This window comes from Lathyrus oleraceus, chromosome 6, assembly GCF_024323335.1.
Source record: "Lathyrus oleraceus cultivar Zhongwan6 chromosome 6, CAAS_Psat_ZW6_1.0, whole genome shotgun sequence".
Classification (NCBI taxonomy): Eukaryota; Viridiplantae; Streptophyta; class Magnoliopsida; order Fabales; family Fabaceae; genus Lathyrus; species Lathyrus oleraceus.
In genome coordinates, this window is record NC_066584.1 from 2,542,531 (window position 1) to 2,559,145 (window position 16,615).

Here is a 16,615-nt window from a genome sequence, read left to right on the forward strand (position 1 = left end):
CACCAATTGAATTGACAACACTAAGTGCACAAATCAATCTAATTGACGTCACCTCTTTAACTTAGAGATCAGACGTTAATTCATCTGACGCCATCTCTTCAAAATTGAATAGTTTAAAAAATAATTTAAAATATGTTTAAAATTTTTTTTTATAAAAATGGATTATTTGGATAAAAAATTCTCTTATCCTTATCTGCCTATAGCCAATCAAGGAAAACAAGATATTTTGTTTGAACATTAATATTATTATTATTTTTATTTATTTATTACTGTATTGAGTATCATTGAATAGAAACTAGAAAGTAGTTGAAATAGCTTACCAAGTCTTGTTCGTTGCATTTCTGAAAATATTATTACTTTGTTGATCTAAGTTATGCCGATTGTTCTTGAAGGAGCACTTTCAGCTTCCTTGGATGCGTTAAGGGAAAAAATTGCTTCTGCTACTAAGCTTGACGCTGAGCTGTTGAAAAGCCTAGATGTAACACTCATGGACCTTCAATATTTACTTCATGATGCTGAGAAGAAGATCACCGATCCTGCGGTCACGGATTGGTTGAACAAGTTGCATGATCTTGTCTATGAAGCTGAAGATTTGTTCGACGAAATCAATACTGAGGATTTAAGGTACAAAGTTGAAGCTGATAAGGTTCTTCAAAACTTTTCTTCTTTTTTTAAAAGGTTTAACAGAGATATCAATTCTAAACTGCGAAAGTTAATTGAAAAACTGCAACATTTGAGAAATCGAAATCCTGGATTGAATGTACGTGGTTTCTACCTTGTTTGGAATGTAACTCCTACAAATTCTGTTGTGGGAGATGAATCTGCTATTTATGGCAGAGATGATGAAATAAAGATACTTAAAGAGCTTCTGATGTGGGAGGAGGATGGTGGAAGTAAAATACGAGTGATTTCCATTGTGGGTATGGCAGGATCAGGAAAAACAACATTAGCTAAACTCCTTTACAATGACCATGATGTTAGAGAGAAATTTAACTTGAGAGGTTGGACACATATTCCAGAATTTCGTGATATTTTCACCGTCACTAAAACCATTCTTGAGTCTTTCACATCAAAAAGATATGAGACGGATGACCTCAAGATTCTACAGCTGCAATTGCAACAAACTTTAAGCGATACAAAGTTTTTGCTAGTGTTGGATGATATATCTTCTGCAAGATATGTTGATTGGACTATTCTAAATGATATTTTTAATCTTGGGAATATGGGGAGTAAGATCATCATCACAACTCGAGATGAAAGCTTTGCGCTATCCATGCAAAATCCTCTCTATGTCTACCATTTAAGATCTTTGGAAACTGAAGATATCTGGTTTTTACTAGCAAGACTTGCATTTGTAGGAGGAAACTACCAACAACATTCTAATCTAGAAATGGTTGGTAGAGAAATTGCCAAAGAATGTGGTGGCTTACCATTAGCTGAAGTAGAATTGGGGCGTATTCTTCGACTCAATTTGACACAAAATTATTGGAGTGATGTATTTAACAGTAGTATTTGGGAGTCGCCAAATGGTATGGTACAACAAGCTCTGCTATTGAGGTATCAATATCTTCCAGGTCCTTTAAAAAGATGTTTTGCTTATTGTTCCATTTTTCCAAAGAACTCAATCTTAGAGAAAAAGATGTTGGTTCAGTTATGGATTGCAGAAGGCTTTATACCTTATCCCAAAAGTGACAAAACTTGGGAAGAAGTAGCAGAAGATTACTTTGATGAACTAGTATCTTGGTCTCTGATACATCAATGCTCCAATGATAATGACGGAAGAAACTTTGAAATGCACGACCTCGCCCAAGATTTGGCTATGACAGTTTCATTTCCATATTACATTAGGTTGGAAAAACATAAGCCACATAAAAAGGTGCTACATTTGTCATACAACAGAGCGGAATACAATAAATTTGATGAATTGGATGAATTAAAAGGTCTACGATCATTTTTAGCCATGCCATTGCAAGATTCACCGGTGTCTTATTCAATGCCAAAGAGGATATTTTTTGACTTATTGTCGACAAAGACACACTTACACGTGTTGTCTCTTTCACACTACCAGAATATCACTAAGTTGCCCAACTCTATTGGAAATTTGATATACCTGCGATACTTGAATCTCTCTGGCACTCGGATTAAAAGATTGTCTTCTGAAATGTGCAAGCTTTACAATTTGCAGACGTTGTTGCTGTCAAAATGTTTCGAACTCACTGAATTGCCAAGGGACATGGGGAAATTGGTGAACCTACGCCACCTTGACATCAGAGGCACTAAACTGAAGGAAATGCCTGTACAGATGTCCACACTAGAAAATCTACAGACATTGTCGGACTTTATAGTCAGCGTGAAGGATGTTGGATTAAAGATCGGAGATCTGGGAAAATATCCTCATCTAAGGGGAAACCTTTCCATCTCACAACTTGAAAATGTAACTGACCCATCCCATGCTTTTGAAGCAAATTTGATGTTTAAAAAAGAAATTGACGAGTTGGAACTAGGATGGTCTTACACAGCTCATTCAAACTCACAAATACAAAGTGTTGTATTGGAACGACTGCGTCCGCCGACAAATTTGAAGGGTCTTATCATCTCCGGATATGGTGGAGACAAATTACCAAATTGGTTGGGCGATTCTATATTTGGCAACATGGTGAGATTGAGTATCTCAGAGTGTAAAAATTGTTCAGGGCTACCATCGCTTGGGAAACTAAGCAATCTAAAAGAACTCTTCATTAGTAAGATGCAATCTGTAAAGAGTGTTGATATTGAGTTCTATGGAAGTGGTTCTCCTTCTTTTCAACCATTTCCCTCCTTGAAGACTCTGCACTTTAACCATATGGACGAGTGGGAGGAATGGGAGCTGATTGGAGGTTCATCTCCAGAGTTTCCTAGCCTAACACACCTCTCATTGGGATATTGTCCGAAACTCAATGGAAACATACCATGCAACCTTCTTAAGCTTACTTATCTGTCTGTGAAACTTTGTTCTGAACTCAGAGGGATGACGCTCTACAACCTTCCTTCCCTTATTGAACTTGAGTTAACCGAGTGTCCTCTACTGTTTGAGACAACTCCGCTATTTGACAGCCAATTGCCGAGTTGTCTCAATTCTCTTCAAAAGATGACTTTAAAAAACATTCCTTCTTTAACATCCTTTCCGAAAGACGGTCTTCCCAAAACCTTACATTCTCTCCATATTGATTACTGTGAGAATTTGGAGTTCCTTTCTCATGAATCTTTTCACAATTACTCATCACTCGAGCATTTGACTATATCCAATTGTTGTAATCCAATGACTTCATTTACCTTGTGCCCTCTCCCAGTCCTCCAAAGTCTATATATCGGTGGCTGCAAACATTTAAAATCCATATTAATTGTAGAAGATGTGTCACAACAGAATCTCTTGTTTCTTAGAACCATCACAGTAGAGTTTTGCAATGAACTAGAGTCGGTTTCCCTAACTGGATTTCCCATTCCTAACCTCACTCATTTAACTGTGCGTCAGTGTGAGAAGCTTTATTCTCTACCAAGACCAATGAACAGACTTGCTAGCCTTCATACGTTAAAAATTGATGGCCTTCCAAATCTGAAACAAGTTTCCAGAGATGACTTGCCTCTCAGTTTACGTGTACTTTATGGATAACATTTTACAATTTTCAACAGTCTCTAGCTCAAACCGTTGCGAGAGGAGGGAAAGTTCCCTTCTTCTCTTGAAGAACTGAAAATCAATTTGTGACTGTTATTTGTGCGGTGGAAGCAAAGGAATGAGTGGCGTAAGATTGCTCACATTCCCACCATACTTTTCAATTGATCATGTTCACATAAGTAACATGTCCCGGTGAGTCACTAAAATATTTCTTTCTGGAAATGTTGTATATGTACATAAATGCATGTCACAGTAGCAGTACACTATTCTGAACTCGTTCATGAAAGGAATCAATCCTAGGGGGAAGAACCAGATAGCATAATATATGTTTGTTCTCCAGTGTTTCATTGCATGATTGTGTTTTTCTGTAAAATGATAAATTAGTTAGTTAGTAGCACTATGTTCTACATGACTTTGGATAAATTCTTGACAGTCCTGTAATTTTCCCTGGAAGTCATCATGTATGCAGCATTAAGTTCATTCAGCTTGATGTACTTTTGAAGTTTTATTGTACATTCAAAATCTAAAACAGTTAGACGAATAGAAAACAATAAATGATTGATATAGCTCATGGAGTAATGTAGAGGAATTGCAAAATAACTCATGAATCAACCGGAGAAATCTAGAGTACATTTATATTGAAGGAGCATATGTGATGCTTATTTCAAGAAGTATCCATTGAAAATTGATTCAGATTCTTGCGGGTTGAACCCGTCTACTTTCAATGGCTAATGTTTCTTCAAATTCTGACATTCTCGTTGTTTATATGGTTGGTGGCCTTCTTACTAATACTGTGGCAGAACATTTAGGAGGGCCATTTAGATATTTGCGATTTTTCTCATGTGGCGTCCAATATATTTTACTTCCCATTCTTACAATCTAAATTTAATGTTATTCAGGCACTGGTTTTGTGTGCAACTCATATTATGGTCAGACACCACATTCCATGGATTCTGTGAGGTCTTCCATATCTCACTTGTTGCCAAAGGAATCACCTCAACAAAACTCGAAACAAGATGTCGGTAGTGTTGAAAGCCAGTCAATTGTAAGTTGCACTTCCTTGATATTCTAATCAGTTCTATCTTACTGTTTGAACAATTTATTATATATTTCAATGTTGCAGGATCCAATGAGTACATCAGTCAGCATGTAGGAAATCTCTCCATTAGAAAATGGAGTTTCTGATCTTGGTACTGAGAATACTACATTTCCTATTCTAAAAGCTTACAGAGCTATAAAGGCTGGAGAAAAGGCGTCTCAAGAAATCCTTGACTCGTGGAAGGAAAATGGTTTTTCTAGACATTTCAACTTAAAAGCCAAGTATTTGACTCACTATTCAAAAATCATAAAATTGAGGTAGCTTGGGAGTCATAAGTTTGTATTAGATCATCACTACAATAAGATATATTTATGGAGTAGATATGTATGTCATTTAGTTATCATCATACATAAGATATACATATGTTAGTATTCTATAAATAGGCTCCTCTCTCACATGTTAAGAGATAGGTTGATTGTTATTTTTCACTTGTAATCATTTAACTCTAATTGAGAAAGTGAATTGAATAATTGTTATAACCAACTTTGTTTTTCTCTCTTTTTCCCTTTTCTCTCTCTTCCTGAGTTGAAAGGTTTTCTTGTTGTGATTAAGAAACTCTCTCTTTCTCGTAGTTTTATTTTGTTTGTGGTAACGATTTCTCAAAAAACTGGTGCGGTGAACGTGGAGAAGATGCCATCAACGAAGTATGAGATTGAGAAATTCACTGAAGTAAATGATTTTGGATTATGGTGCTTGAAAATACAAGTTCTTGTTCAACAGAGTTTGTTAGAAGCGTTGAAAGGATCAGAAAAATGGATGCTTCCCTAATGGAGAAGGAGAAGATGAAGATGATTGAGAAAACCCACAGTGCCATCATATTGAGCGTTGGTGATAAGGTTCTCTGACAGGTCTCAAAGGAGAAAATCGTAGCAGGCGTGTGGACAAAACTGGAAGGTTTGTACATGACCAAGTTATTGGTCAATCGTCTCTACTTGAAGCAGACTCTATATTCATTCAAGTGAAGACAAAGTCTTGACTGAACAACTGAATATGTTCATTAAATTGATTCTTGATCTGGAGAATATTGATGTTAGCGTTGATGATGAAGATAAAAAATTGTTGTTGTTGTCTGCTTTACAAAGATCTCATGCTCATTTTAAAAAAAATCTCTTGTATGGAAGAGAGTCTCTGACCTATGAAGAAGTTCAATCAACCTTGTATTCTAAGAATTTGAATGAAACGAAGGAGCACAAGCCACCATCTGTTAGTGGAGGATTGTTCGTAAAGGGAAAATTCTCAAAAAATGATGGCAAATTTTGAGAAGAAGAAGGGTAAAGTTCTACAAAAGTATTATGGTGGTAATGCTCCTACTATTAGCTGTTACCACTCTAAGAAGGAAGGACATACCAGAAAAATGTGTCTTGACAGGTTGAAGAGTTATGGCGATAGCAAGAACAATGCAACCATTGTTCAAGATGATTATGAATCATCTGATGTCGTGGTGGTTACGAGCAACAATTCTAGCAAAGAATGGATTATGGATTCAGGTTGCACTTGACACGTGACTCCAAACAAAGATGTTTTTGAGAAATTATGTGATCAGGATGGTGGATCAGTGTTGGTGGGAAACAATAAAATTCATGTAGAATTGTAGGGATTGGATTTATGAGATTCAAGTTCCATAATGAGTCAATAAAGTTGTTGACTGGCGTCAGGGTGTGTACTTGATCTTATGGCACATGAGATTTGACCATGTCAATGAAAGGGGCCTGATCGAATTGGACAAACAAAATCTAATAGGTGGTGTAAGGTCGAAAATCTAGAGTTATGTGAACCTTGTGTATTTGGTAAAACCTTTAGAGTGAAATTTAATAAAGGCAAACAAAGAACACATTAATCCCTTTATTACATTAAAGGTGAATAAGTGGGATGTCGCGGGTTCAAACCTGCGACCCTGCACTTGATGTCCCTGCACAGCTACCAACTGAGCTGACTTAACAGGACCAACAAAACTGATTTAGTGAGGATGATTTCAAAGTCCTTATATAGAGAGAATCTTGATACTGCCAAATTTCAGATAAGTCAGATAAAAAGCTAGATGTGCATGCTGCATTGGGTTGTGGTGAAGATTCTCTACAAAAAACCTCGAAATTGGACCAAAGTTGATGATTTGAATATTTACCTAATGTGAGTTCTTCTTACACAAAAATAAAGCAATTGGGTGAGATTCATTATGGATCAAATTTACAAATGGTGGAATAATCCAAAGTGTTCTCTGATTTACACCTCCTTTATTCAATACATTTTGGAATTCAATAATATTCGTCAAGATGATGCGAATTTGCTTGAGGCACCAAAAGTGTTTGACTCCAGTACAATTAAGTTAAGGAAGTACTAAAAAGCTAAGGATGGCTGGTATCACTTAGATACGCATGGTAAAGTGTATGATAATAAGTTTGTTACGAACAAGGATGCTCTAGATGGTTATTTTCTTGGGAGGGTCATTGCTCTAACCGGACCGCCTGCTCCACATCCTACTACTACTGATGTTCTGCCTCTATCTGTGAAGGCATATCTTGATGTATGCGTGTGGACTGGATCATGACATTTGATCAGGTTAAAAAGAATCACTTGGTGACTCGTTTTGATGTTTTAGTCATTGAAGCCAAAGCAAGGGAATGTCGTTGCTTCTCGAAAGGGTTCAAATTTTGATTTTGATCTTGATTTTGAAGTATCTCTTGATCCATCTCCATCACTTAACTAATTTTTCATGCATCTCATTACATCATATGCATTTTTTTGATTTAGTTTATTTATGTTTCGTTGGATATCATCTTATGTTATCTTAGATATTTTTCATGATTACGCATTTTGGGTATTATATGTATGACATGCGTTGGGTGAGAATATGGACACAAGGAGATCTAGAAGGGGGTTGAATAGACCTATCCCCCAAAAGACAATTACAAAAACATTTTAGGTCCCATAAATTAAATAAGAGATTTTAAAATACGCAAAAGCAAAACACAACACAAAGAGAGTATGGAAGTATCTCCATAAATTAATCCAACAAAATCATTAAAAGATATCACTTGAGACATGATTCTTTCTAATGTAAATCAATTACAAGATAACCAAATCCACTTTAAAAAAAGTGATTTAAAAACACTATCATAGAAATTCATTCAATACATAATTGGAGTTATGATGATCCAATAGGTTTGATGTATCACAACCCTAAGTTTACACATTAAATCGCTATAAGTAAGAGCTAACCTAAATGACATACAAGCGATGTAATGATGCAATAATGCAATAGTTATAGTAATGAATATGCAAAAAAAATCAAAAGAGGTAAGGGAAGAAAGAAAAGATACATAAAGATATATAGTGGTTTGACGTTTGTCCTCGCTTTTGCTACTCCATTCTTCAATCATGTTAAGAACTATCGGGAAATAATCACGACCTTAAGGTTACAATAGAATGCCTTTACAAGGTTCTTTATTCATCAATCAATACCATCTTTTTGAGATCAAATATCACTTTTTCTTGGATTCAATGCACATCCTTTTAGGACGATATATCGACATTCCACCTTGTGAACCAAGAGATGTTTGACTACAAAACTAAACACTTTCTTCCCTCCCTTTTGGGCTAAGATGCCTGTTTACTCTTCGGTTCAGAGTTTATTCCTTCATGGATTCAATATACCATTCTTCTTTGGTTTCAAATTGTTTGTTCCCTACAGTGATATACTATTCTCTGTACTAAACAACACCACAGTTAACCCTTGAAGTGAAGTTGTGTTTGTCTTATCAATCCATGTTGCTTAGGCGAACATCTGTTTGTTTCCACTGCAGTTAACCCTTGAAATTGTATTTGTCTTATCAGTCCCTATTGCTTAGGAAAACACCTTTTGTTTCCACCATGTTGTTGGTATAAGTTATACCTTTCATCTCTTTCAATATTATCTCTTTGTGTTCTCGTGGTGCCACGAACTACGAGTGTTCTGACTTTCTCATTGGATGATGAGAATACGTAGGCACGAGGGTTTGAATCTTCTGCGAGTATATTTATCCATATTTATTCATTCTTCCCCGTTCATCTCCATGATGCATTCATATCCTACCTTCATTCACTTCAGGTGATATAATGTTATATTTGACCCAAATACACTATCTCTTTGAGCTTCCTTTTATATTTGCTTGTGAACCAAGAGTTGTTTGTGCTACGAAACCAAACACTTAATTCGCTTTATTTTCGGCCATACCATATATAGTGGTGAACACTTCCGACTACCCACATATTAGTTCACGCCAGTTTTAGTCCCAGGTTCAGATTTCATCCCTTTTGGAGTTCAAATCACATAATCATTTGGTTCAAACCATACCTTGATCACAATTATTTTCACCTTTCACCGTTAGTTCTACGAACTACGGAGCTATGAATTCCTTATCGCACTATAAGGATATGTAGGCATGAGAGCCATAATCCTCATCGAACACTTTATCTATTTCCTTCCTTTTTCCTTTATTCTTCCGCGGGTAAACCTTTAGATATAACATCCATTCAAGCTTAGAACGATGAAAATGGTTCTCGTTGAGTACAACGGATGTGAGGGATGCTAATACATTACACTTGCATAACCGACTTTCTTACTCAGTTTCTCTTTTCCCGGATTTTATCGATATTTTCCCTTTTCTTCGGGAATAAATAAAGTTTGATGACGACTTTTTTATATGTTCGAGCGTGCGATGCGTTTGAGTATATTTCCGCTAGCTTTAATATAATAAATTTCTCAATCCAAGGTTGTTGTACTGATTATGTTTTTATTTAGTCTTGTTTTGTTATGAGGTTGAATGCTTTATTGCTGAAATTATGACATCATCCAAAAATTTAAATGAAACTGAAATAAGAGGCATACAATTTTTTTTATAATAATATTTAATTTGATATATCTGGTGGGATAAGCCAAAGTTTTGTTTATTGCATCTGGTGTTATTAACATCATTTATTTATTCCAGAATCGTAAGGTCTTCCATATCTGACTTGTTGTCGCCAAAGGAATCACGCCCGCAAAACCCGAAACAAGATGTCGGCAGTGTGGAAAGCCAGTCAATTGTAAGTTGCAGTTTCTTGATCTTCTAATCAGTTTTATGTTACTGTTTTTGAACAATTTATCAAATGTTGTGATGTTGCAGGATCAAATGAGTGTATCAGTCAGCATGGAGGAAGCATCTCATTCACCAGAAAATGGAATTTCTGATATTGGTGCTGAAAATACCACATTTCCTGCTCTAAAAGCTTACAAAGCTACAAAGGCTGGAGAAAAGGCGTCTCAAGAGATCCTTGACTCGTGGAAGGAAAATGGGTTTTCTAGGTATTTCAACTTTAAAGCTAAGTATTTGACTCACTATTAAAAAAATCATAATGTTGATTCTTTTTATTATAAATTTGTACAGCCTAATTATTGCTGCACCAGACTTGGATACTTGGACAGTGGTTAGAGACGTCTTACCACTTTTATCTAACTCTGCCCCATTTGCTATTTATCACCAATATCTTCAGGTACTTTTGGTTCAATTAATTTGTTTTCTTTTATGTTAAGGATCAAACATTATTTGTTCTGGTAGCTTTGATTAGAACTATAAGAACATATAAAAGATAGATCATGAACAGTAACACATTTTTAAAAGATAAAATATTTTGCAACTTACACTTTAATCAAATCCATATGTATACTTTAAAAACTTTCAATGCTTCCTTTGTCATTAAATACTATGTTTATGATTCTGCGCGCACTGTTGATAACAGAATCATCTTATTTGTTTGTTGCATAAACTGCAGCCTCTAGCAACTTGCATGCACAATCTGCAGCTTGAGAAAATGGCCATTGGATTGCAAATAACAGAGCCGTGGCTTCGTGAATACCAGGTACTTCCATCAAGAACTCATCCGCATATGCAAATGAGTGCATTTGGAGGTTACATTCTCAGTGGGACAAAGATCTGCAGCAGCTGATTCTAGCTTCACCATCATCTATAATGATTACACCATTTTTGTTCACCCAAAGGCTAGATACGGCCAATGTACACTAGTTATTTATTAACTACCTCAATTATTTTTGGTGGGCTGTAATATTATTTTTGTACTTTATAGTTTTTCTATTTTATTTCATTTTTATCCAAAAGTAGTTATAGTCAAACTGTAACGGTTGTTTCTCAAATATTTTAAATATTTTTTGGTACATCACTTTCATAAATCTCAATAATTGTAGAATGATCACTTTTATTGCATAAATATTAGTTACCTGCCTCCACAAATAATAATTTTATTTTCCTTATCCACTGTTTTCTCCCCCTTTGAAATATTTGAGTAGATGTGATTTAGTCAAATAATCCTACCTAGGTTAGCTTTGATATACATAGTTGTTATTAAGTCTAGATAAAAGGAGAGATTTGTGTTAGGCAAACTAACATAAACTTTGTTGAATCTCTATGACATAGATCAACTACAAAATAATGTGAATGTTAAGTTAGTGTTAGGAAGCAATCCGCTGTTTAGCTCGAGTACAATGTCAAAAGAGCGAGGATTGTTGCATTGCCGCCTAGATGTTGTGAAAAATAAGCAAGAGTTTTCACATTTTTGTGAATGTGTATGGGTAAAGAGGTTAGTTTACGAGAGTATATTTCGTTTTGGATCATGGAATATAGGTACACTTATTGAAAAATCTATGGAAATAAGGACATTATGGTTAGAAGAAAGATCAATTTTATGCGTCTACAAGAATCTAGTCCAAGGCACCTTTAATGTTATTAGTGCTTATGCACCTCAGGTTGAGTTAGCATAACACCTTAAGGTAAGAATTTCAAAGGTTTATTCAAGGATATACCGCAAGGAGAAAAGATTTTTCTAGGAGGAGATTTGAGAGCGTGTATGAGGAGGAGGAGGGGGGGGGGGGTGTATGGTCAATGGGAGATGAGTGCGGAGGGTAAATCCATCTTAGAGTCTTTGTTGATTTTGGATATTACTTTAGCAAATACCTAGTTAGAAAAAGAGATGAACATCTTATCACATATAAAACTGAACATCTTATCACATATAAAACTGGGATGACGTGTTCTTATATAGATTTATTTCTTATTAGGAAGTCAGATAGGAAGATTTGTTTAGACTGTAAAATTATTCTTGGAGAGAGATTGACTATCCAACGTAGAGTATGGTTATGGGTATAAGAGTAAAGGGGAGAGAAAAAAAGAAGTCACATGTGAGCGCCTTGGATTAAGTGGTGACATTTGAAGGGGGGAAACAGGAAAGTTTTCAACGCAAGATCTTGGAGGGAGGGTTTGGACAACCACAAGGAAGTGAAAATGATATGTGGAATAAGATGTCCTAAGAGATTAGAAAAGTGACTAAAGATACGTCGAGAGAATAAAGAGGTTTTGGATCTAGGGGGTAAAGAATCGTAATGGTGGAATAAAGTGTTTAGGGTAAAATTAGAGTAAAAAATGATTGTTTTAAAGAATGGTCTAGGTGTAAAAATGCTGAAAATTAGTAAAAGTACATGAATACTAAGAATGAGACCAAGAAGGCGGTGAGTAAAACAAGAATCCAAGCTTTTAATGGATTATACCAAACTTTGTATCGGACAATAATTCATTCAACTTGGACGTTAGACCGACGAGAGATGTGGTGTCATCTGGAAACTGGAACACTACAGGAGGTGAAACTCGGTTAAAGTACACTTCTGCCTTAATCAAAAATTGAGGAAAGAATTTTTTTTAAAGATGTTTTTATCAAACAACAGGTAACCTCAACTATTTATAAAAATTTGCTTTTACTCTGGATCATACAAAACTGTCGGTGCAATCACATGCATCCAAATCTGTCGATAAAATCCCGAGCATTTAAAATTTCAAAAAAACAATACTATTAGAAATTTCAATTTGGTTGAAATTTTCGGTATCAACTAACAAATTTCAATTTTTCAGAATTATTAAAACATACCGAAAATTTTAAAATTTTTGATATATCGAAAATTTACGATACCCTATCAGAAATTTTGATATCTCATCTGACTCTAGTAGGCTCGCAAGTAGAGAAAAAAGACTGAAACTATAACTACTATCGTCGGATTCAAAAGCAAGAGGTAAATGAAGTATTGAAAAGGATGAGTAACAATAAGGCAATTGGGCCTCACAATATTATGATTGAAGTAAGAAAAATTCTTAAAGAGAGAGGTATTAAGTGGTTCACCAACACTTTAATAAAATTATGAGGTTAAAGAAAATGTCATATGAATGGAGAATAAGCACTTTAGTTCCAATTTATAAGAATACGGAAGATATACAAAATTGTATAAACTATAGAGGGATTAAACTTATGAGTCATAAACACTACTACAAATAAGATATTTTATGACGAAACTTTCACCTCGAACATTAAAAAACAGATGGAATATGTCTTGAGAGCGTCATGTTTTATTTTACTAAAAACTTTTTCTCTCGATTTTGTTTAAAAACCGAGGTAAAATAAATATATAAAGAGACCTCGCTTCGAATCACAGTTACTTCATTTCATGTTATTTTTATTTTCTATGATTTATTTAGTATTTCTCACTTAGCGTCTTTTCATCTACCATTTTTTTCATTGTTAATCTCTTATTATTTTTTATATTTTTTATTTGTATTAACCTCTATTACATGTACCAACTGAAAGATAATATATTGTGTAAATATTTATTAATTATTTTTTTCAAAAGCTTATTTTTTTATTTTATTTTATGAATTCATATAGCTCGGTTTTCCTTAAAAGTCGGCGTGAAAGATCTTTTAATTGATTTCCCAGAATATGGGGCTATAACGCTTTTATTTTATTTTATTTTTAATTAATGAATACACGTCGATTTTTTCTAAAAACCGACATGAGAATGTTTTGCATGAAACACTTCAAAGAATTTGTCTCTAAGTTTTTATTTACCTATCAACGCTCTAACTTCATCGTCATTGTCTCCTCAGAAACCCTATGCGATTTCACCATCACTCTCTCATCAAAACTCTTCCAACTATTGGCGATTTTCATCGTCACTCATCAAAACACGAAGATCATCTCTATTTCCAACCTTAACTGAATCTTCGCCATCACGTTTGAGGTACTTCTTTATCGCATTTTTGTTTATATTACTGAAATGATTTTAATTCATATCACTGAAATATTTTTAGTTCATATCAACACGAACATCATCTATATTGCCATACAACATCACTGAAATGGTTTACTGAAGTAGTTTTAGTTCATATCACTTAAATGGTTTTTCTTGATCATTATTTTTTCATTTTGATTATATCTCATCAGTCATGGCCGAATTGCATTTGTTTTTCACTGAAATGGTGTTTCTGTTATTATTCTTTATTTAGATAGTCATGGCCTATACGACAAACAACTTCTATACAACATCAACGACTCACCCGGAAGATGTTGATGTCTCGATGAATTCAACCTCCACGACTCATATAACTACTTATACAAATACACAACGTAAAAGAAAATCTAGAGGCGCCACGATGTATACTAAGGTGAAAAAATCTCACACAAACAGTGTTCGCTTCCCGGTTAGAGTTGATGTTGGAACCGCCAAAGCTTATGGTGAACATGCTGAGGATTTTATGGGTTATGTTGCATTATAAGAGAGAAGTAAAGTGAGTATTTTGTTGATAGTTGGCACGACATTGACAATGATTTGAAAGATAACTTATGGACCAATATTACGTATTTATATTGAATTTTATGATTTGTTTTCCAAGTATGTATGATCATTTTTTTTTGTTTAATACTGATTTGTTTAATACTCTATTGTGTAAACATAAGAAGTGTTTAATGTTAGTTGAGTGATAGTAGGGTAAAAAAGAAAGTGCTTACATATGCTTGTGAGTGTTGAAGGAGCTTTAAGACACAACTCACCCATGATTATATTATTCATCCAACATCTAAAAGTAAAGAAAATCCTTCATACATGATGTATTTATTTATTGATCAAGATTGTTGGGAGGAGTTTGTAAAGTCTCGCACCACTCTCGATTTCTTGGTTAAGAGCGAAAAAGGAAAGCTTAATAGATATAGAAATGTCTATCCACATAGATTGTCTTGTGGGGGATCTGACAAACTTGAAAAGAAGATGATTGAAGAAAAAAAATAAAGGGAACAAGAGCTGGGTGATTCAATAAGCCTTGATCCCATTTCATCTCCACCATCACGCCATGAGAAATAAAAGAGGGCACATCAAAGAAAAGGCGACGAGTTCACATCAGAGGCTACACGTAAAATGGCTGGAAATATTGTAAGTAGATTATTTTTTCAACAATATTATTTATTTTGGTTAAATCAACTTGGTAAAGATGAAATTTTATGTGATGTATTATGTATTGGTTGAACAATGCAAATCCGACCTCTTCGTTCCAGAAGATCGTCATGACATCTTGGTTGAGTGCGATTGGAACCGAGGAGCATTTTGGGCGTGGTCGTGGTCTTGGAAGAGGCATTCGCTTTAAGACTTTTTATGGACGATCTCGATCAACTAGAGAAATACACAGTAAGGAAGAGATTGAGGAGATTTATGAAACCTTATTGATAGCAGGCCTTCTAATCATGCTAGCATCCTTCTAACTTTTGCTTGTGTCAGCAGCATTGTTGAGATCTGGAGAGCCAGAAACAACTCCATATTCAATTGTCTTTTTCTCCCTTGGCAGACATGCACTGTGTTTATTCTTTCAAAGGTTTCTTTGTTTGGCAGGTTGTTCAAGCATGGAGCTATTTCCGATATGTGTGATTTTCAACTTCTCAGAGCCTTCGAAATCAATATCAAGTCTCCTCCTCAAAAAAGAGTCATTAAAGGGCTTTGGACTCCTCCTTTAGCGAACTGGATCAAAGTCAATATTGATGGCGCCTCAGATGGTGTTCCTAATAAGGCGGCTTGTGGAGGCATTTTTAAGAATAACCTAGTGGGCAACTTTGCATGTTTTTTAGGCACCGGTAATGTTGCCTTTGTAGAGCTTATGAGTGTCATCCTTGCACTGAAGCATGCTTCTTTGAGAAATTGGTCGCATTTGTGGTTAGAAGTAGACTCCAAGTTGGTGGTTGAGGCATTTTCCAATTCATCTCTGGTTCCCTAGGTTGTTAGAAATAGATGGAAGAAGTCTTTACTTGACTTTAGATCCAAAACTTTTTTGTTTCTCATATTTTTAGAGAAGATAACAAATGTGCATATAGATTAGCTAACATAGGTTTAACTATTAAGATTTTTTATTGGTGGGATGTTGTTCACACCAATGTTCTTTTGGATCTCAATAGAGATATGCTACGTCTTCCTAATTTTAGAGTTATCAACTCTTAAGATTTTGAATTAATCCCCTATTTTTATATATCTTTTTCATTTATACAAAGTTTGCTTAAAAAAAAGTTAAATATGTTTGTGGTACTCATAAATATCGCTTATTTAATTTTTAACTACTCAAACAAATTTCTTTAAATAATGATTCTCCTAAAATTTTCAATCCGCAGTTTTCGTCCCTCATACAACTTAGAATGAATTTTACAACTTAGCAATATCATTAACGACATATTTAATGATAATTTACTACTTAACGATTGAATTAGTGACCGTTTTAATAAAAAAGACCAAATTATGGATGCAAATTTTTAGAGACACCATTCTTTAAATTTTTATTTTTTGAAGAAACTAAGTGAAATTGAGATTTTTAAGAATATCACAAACATATTTAATCCTAAAAAAACTCATCTCAAATTATTTAGTTATCCTTTAGTTCCAAAACAACTAGAAAATATGTTCATCTATTTGCCGTCCTCTCAATTATAAATTGCTAATCTAATTTTATTTATATAATTTTAAAACTTGAAGAGAATCTTTT

General features: G+C 34.6%; 2 protein-coding genes and 1 long non-coding RNA gene across 5 annotated transcripts in view; all 3 read left to right on the top strand.

Moving 5' to 3' along the window:
* LOC127093475 (uncharacterized) overlaps positions 1-10,943 on the top strand; it is a 31,971-nt gene extending 21,028 nt beyond the window's left edge. The window contains exons 9-12 of one of the 3 annotated variants that reach the window (XM_051032414.1): positions 9,716-9,812; positions 9,893-10,071; positions 10,154-10,259; positions 10,539-10,943. In XM_051032414.1, coding sequence (XP_050888371.1) covers positions 9,716-9,812; positions 9,893-10,071; positions 10,154-10,259; positions 10,539-10,712 — 556 coding nt within the window. In that variant the 3' untranslated portion in view covers positions 10,713-10,943. The remainder of the gene's footprint in view (positions 1-9,715; positions 9,813-9,892; positions 10,072-10,153; positions 10,260-10,538) is intronic. The other 2 variants (XM_051032413.1, XM_051032412.1) reach the window with 2 other exon arrangements.
* On the top strand, positions 273-4,511 carry LOC127093474 (putative disease resistance RPP13-like protein 1). The gene has a single exon (XM_051032410.1). The coding sequence runs from the start codon at positions 374-376 to the stop codon at positions 3,647-3,649; it is 3,276 nt and encodes a 1,091-aa protein (XP_050888367.1). The 5' UTR covers positions 273-373; the 3' UTR covers positions 3,650-4,511.
* Positions 4,552-5,234, top strand: LOC127093476 (uncharacterized). The gene is made up of 2 exons (XR_007792556.1): positions 4,552-4,697; positions 4,776-5,234. It is a non-coding gene; the product is annotated as an uncharacterized LOC127093476 (long non-coding RNA).
* Positions 10,944-16,615: the final 5,672 nt, after the last annotated feature.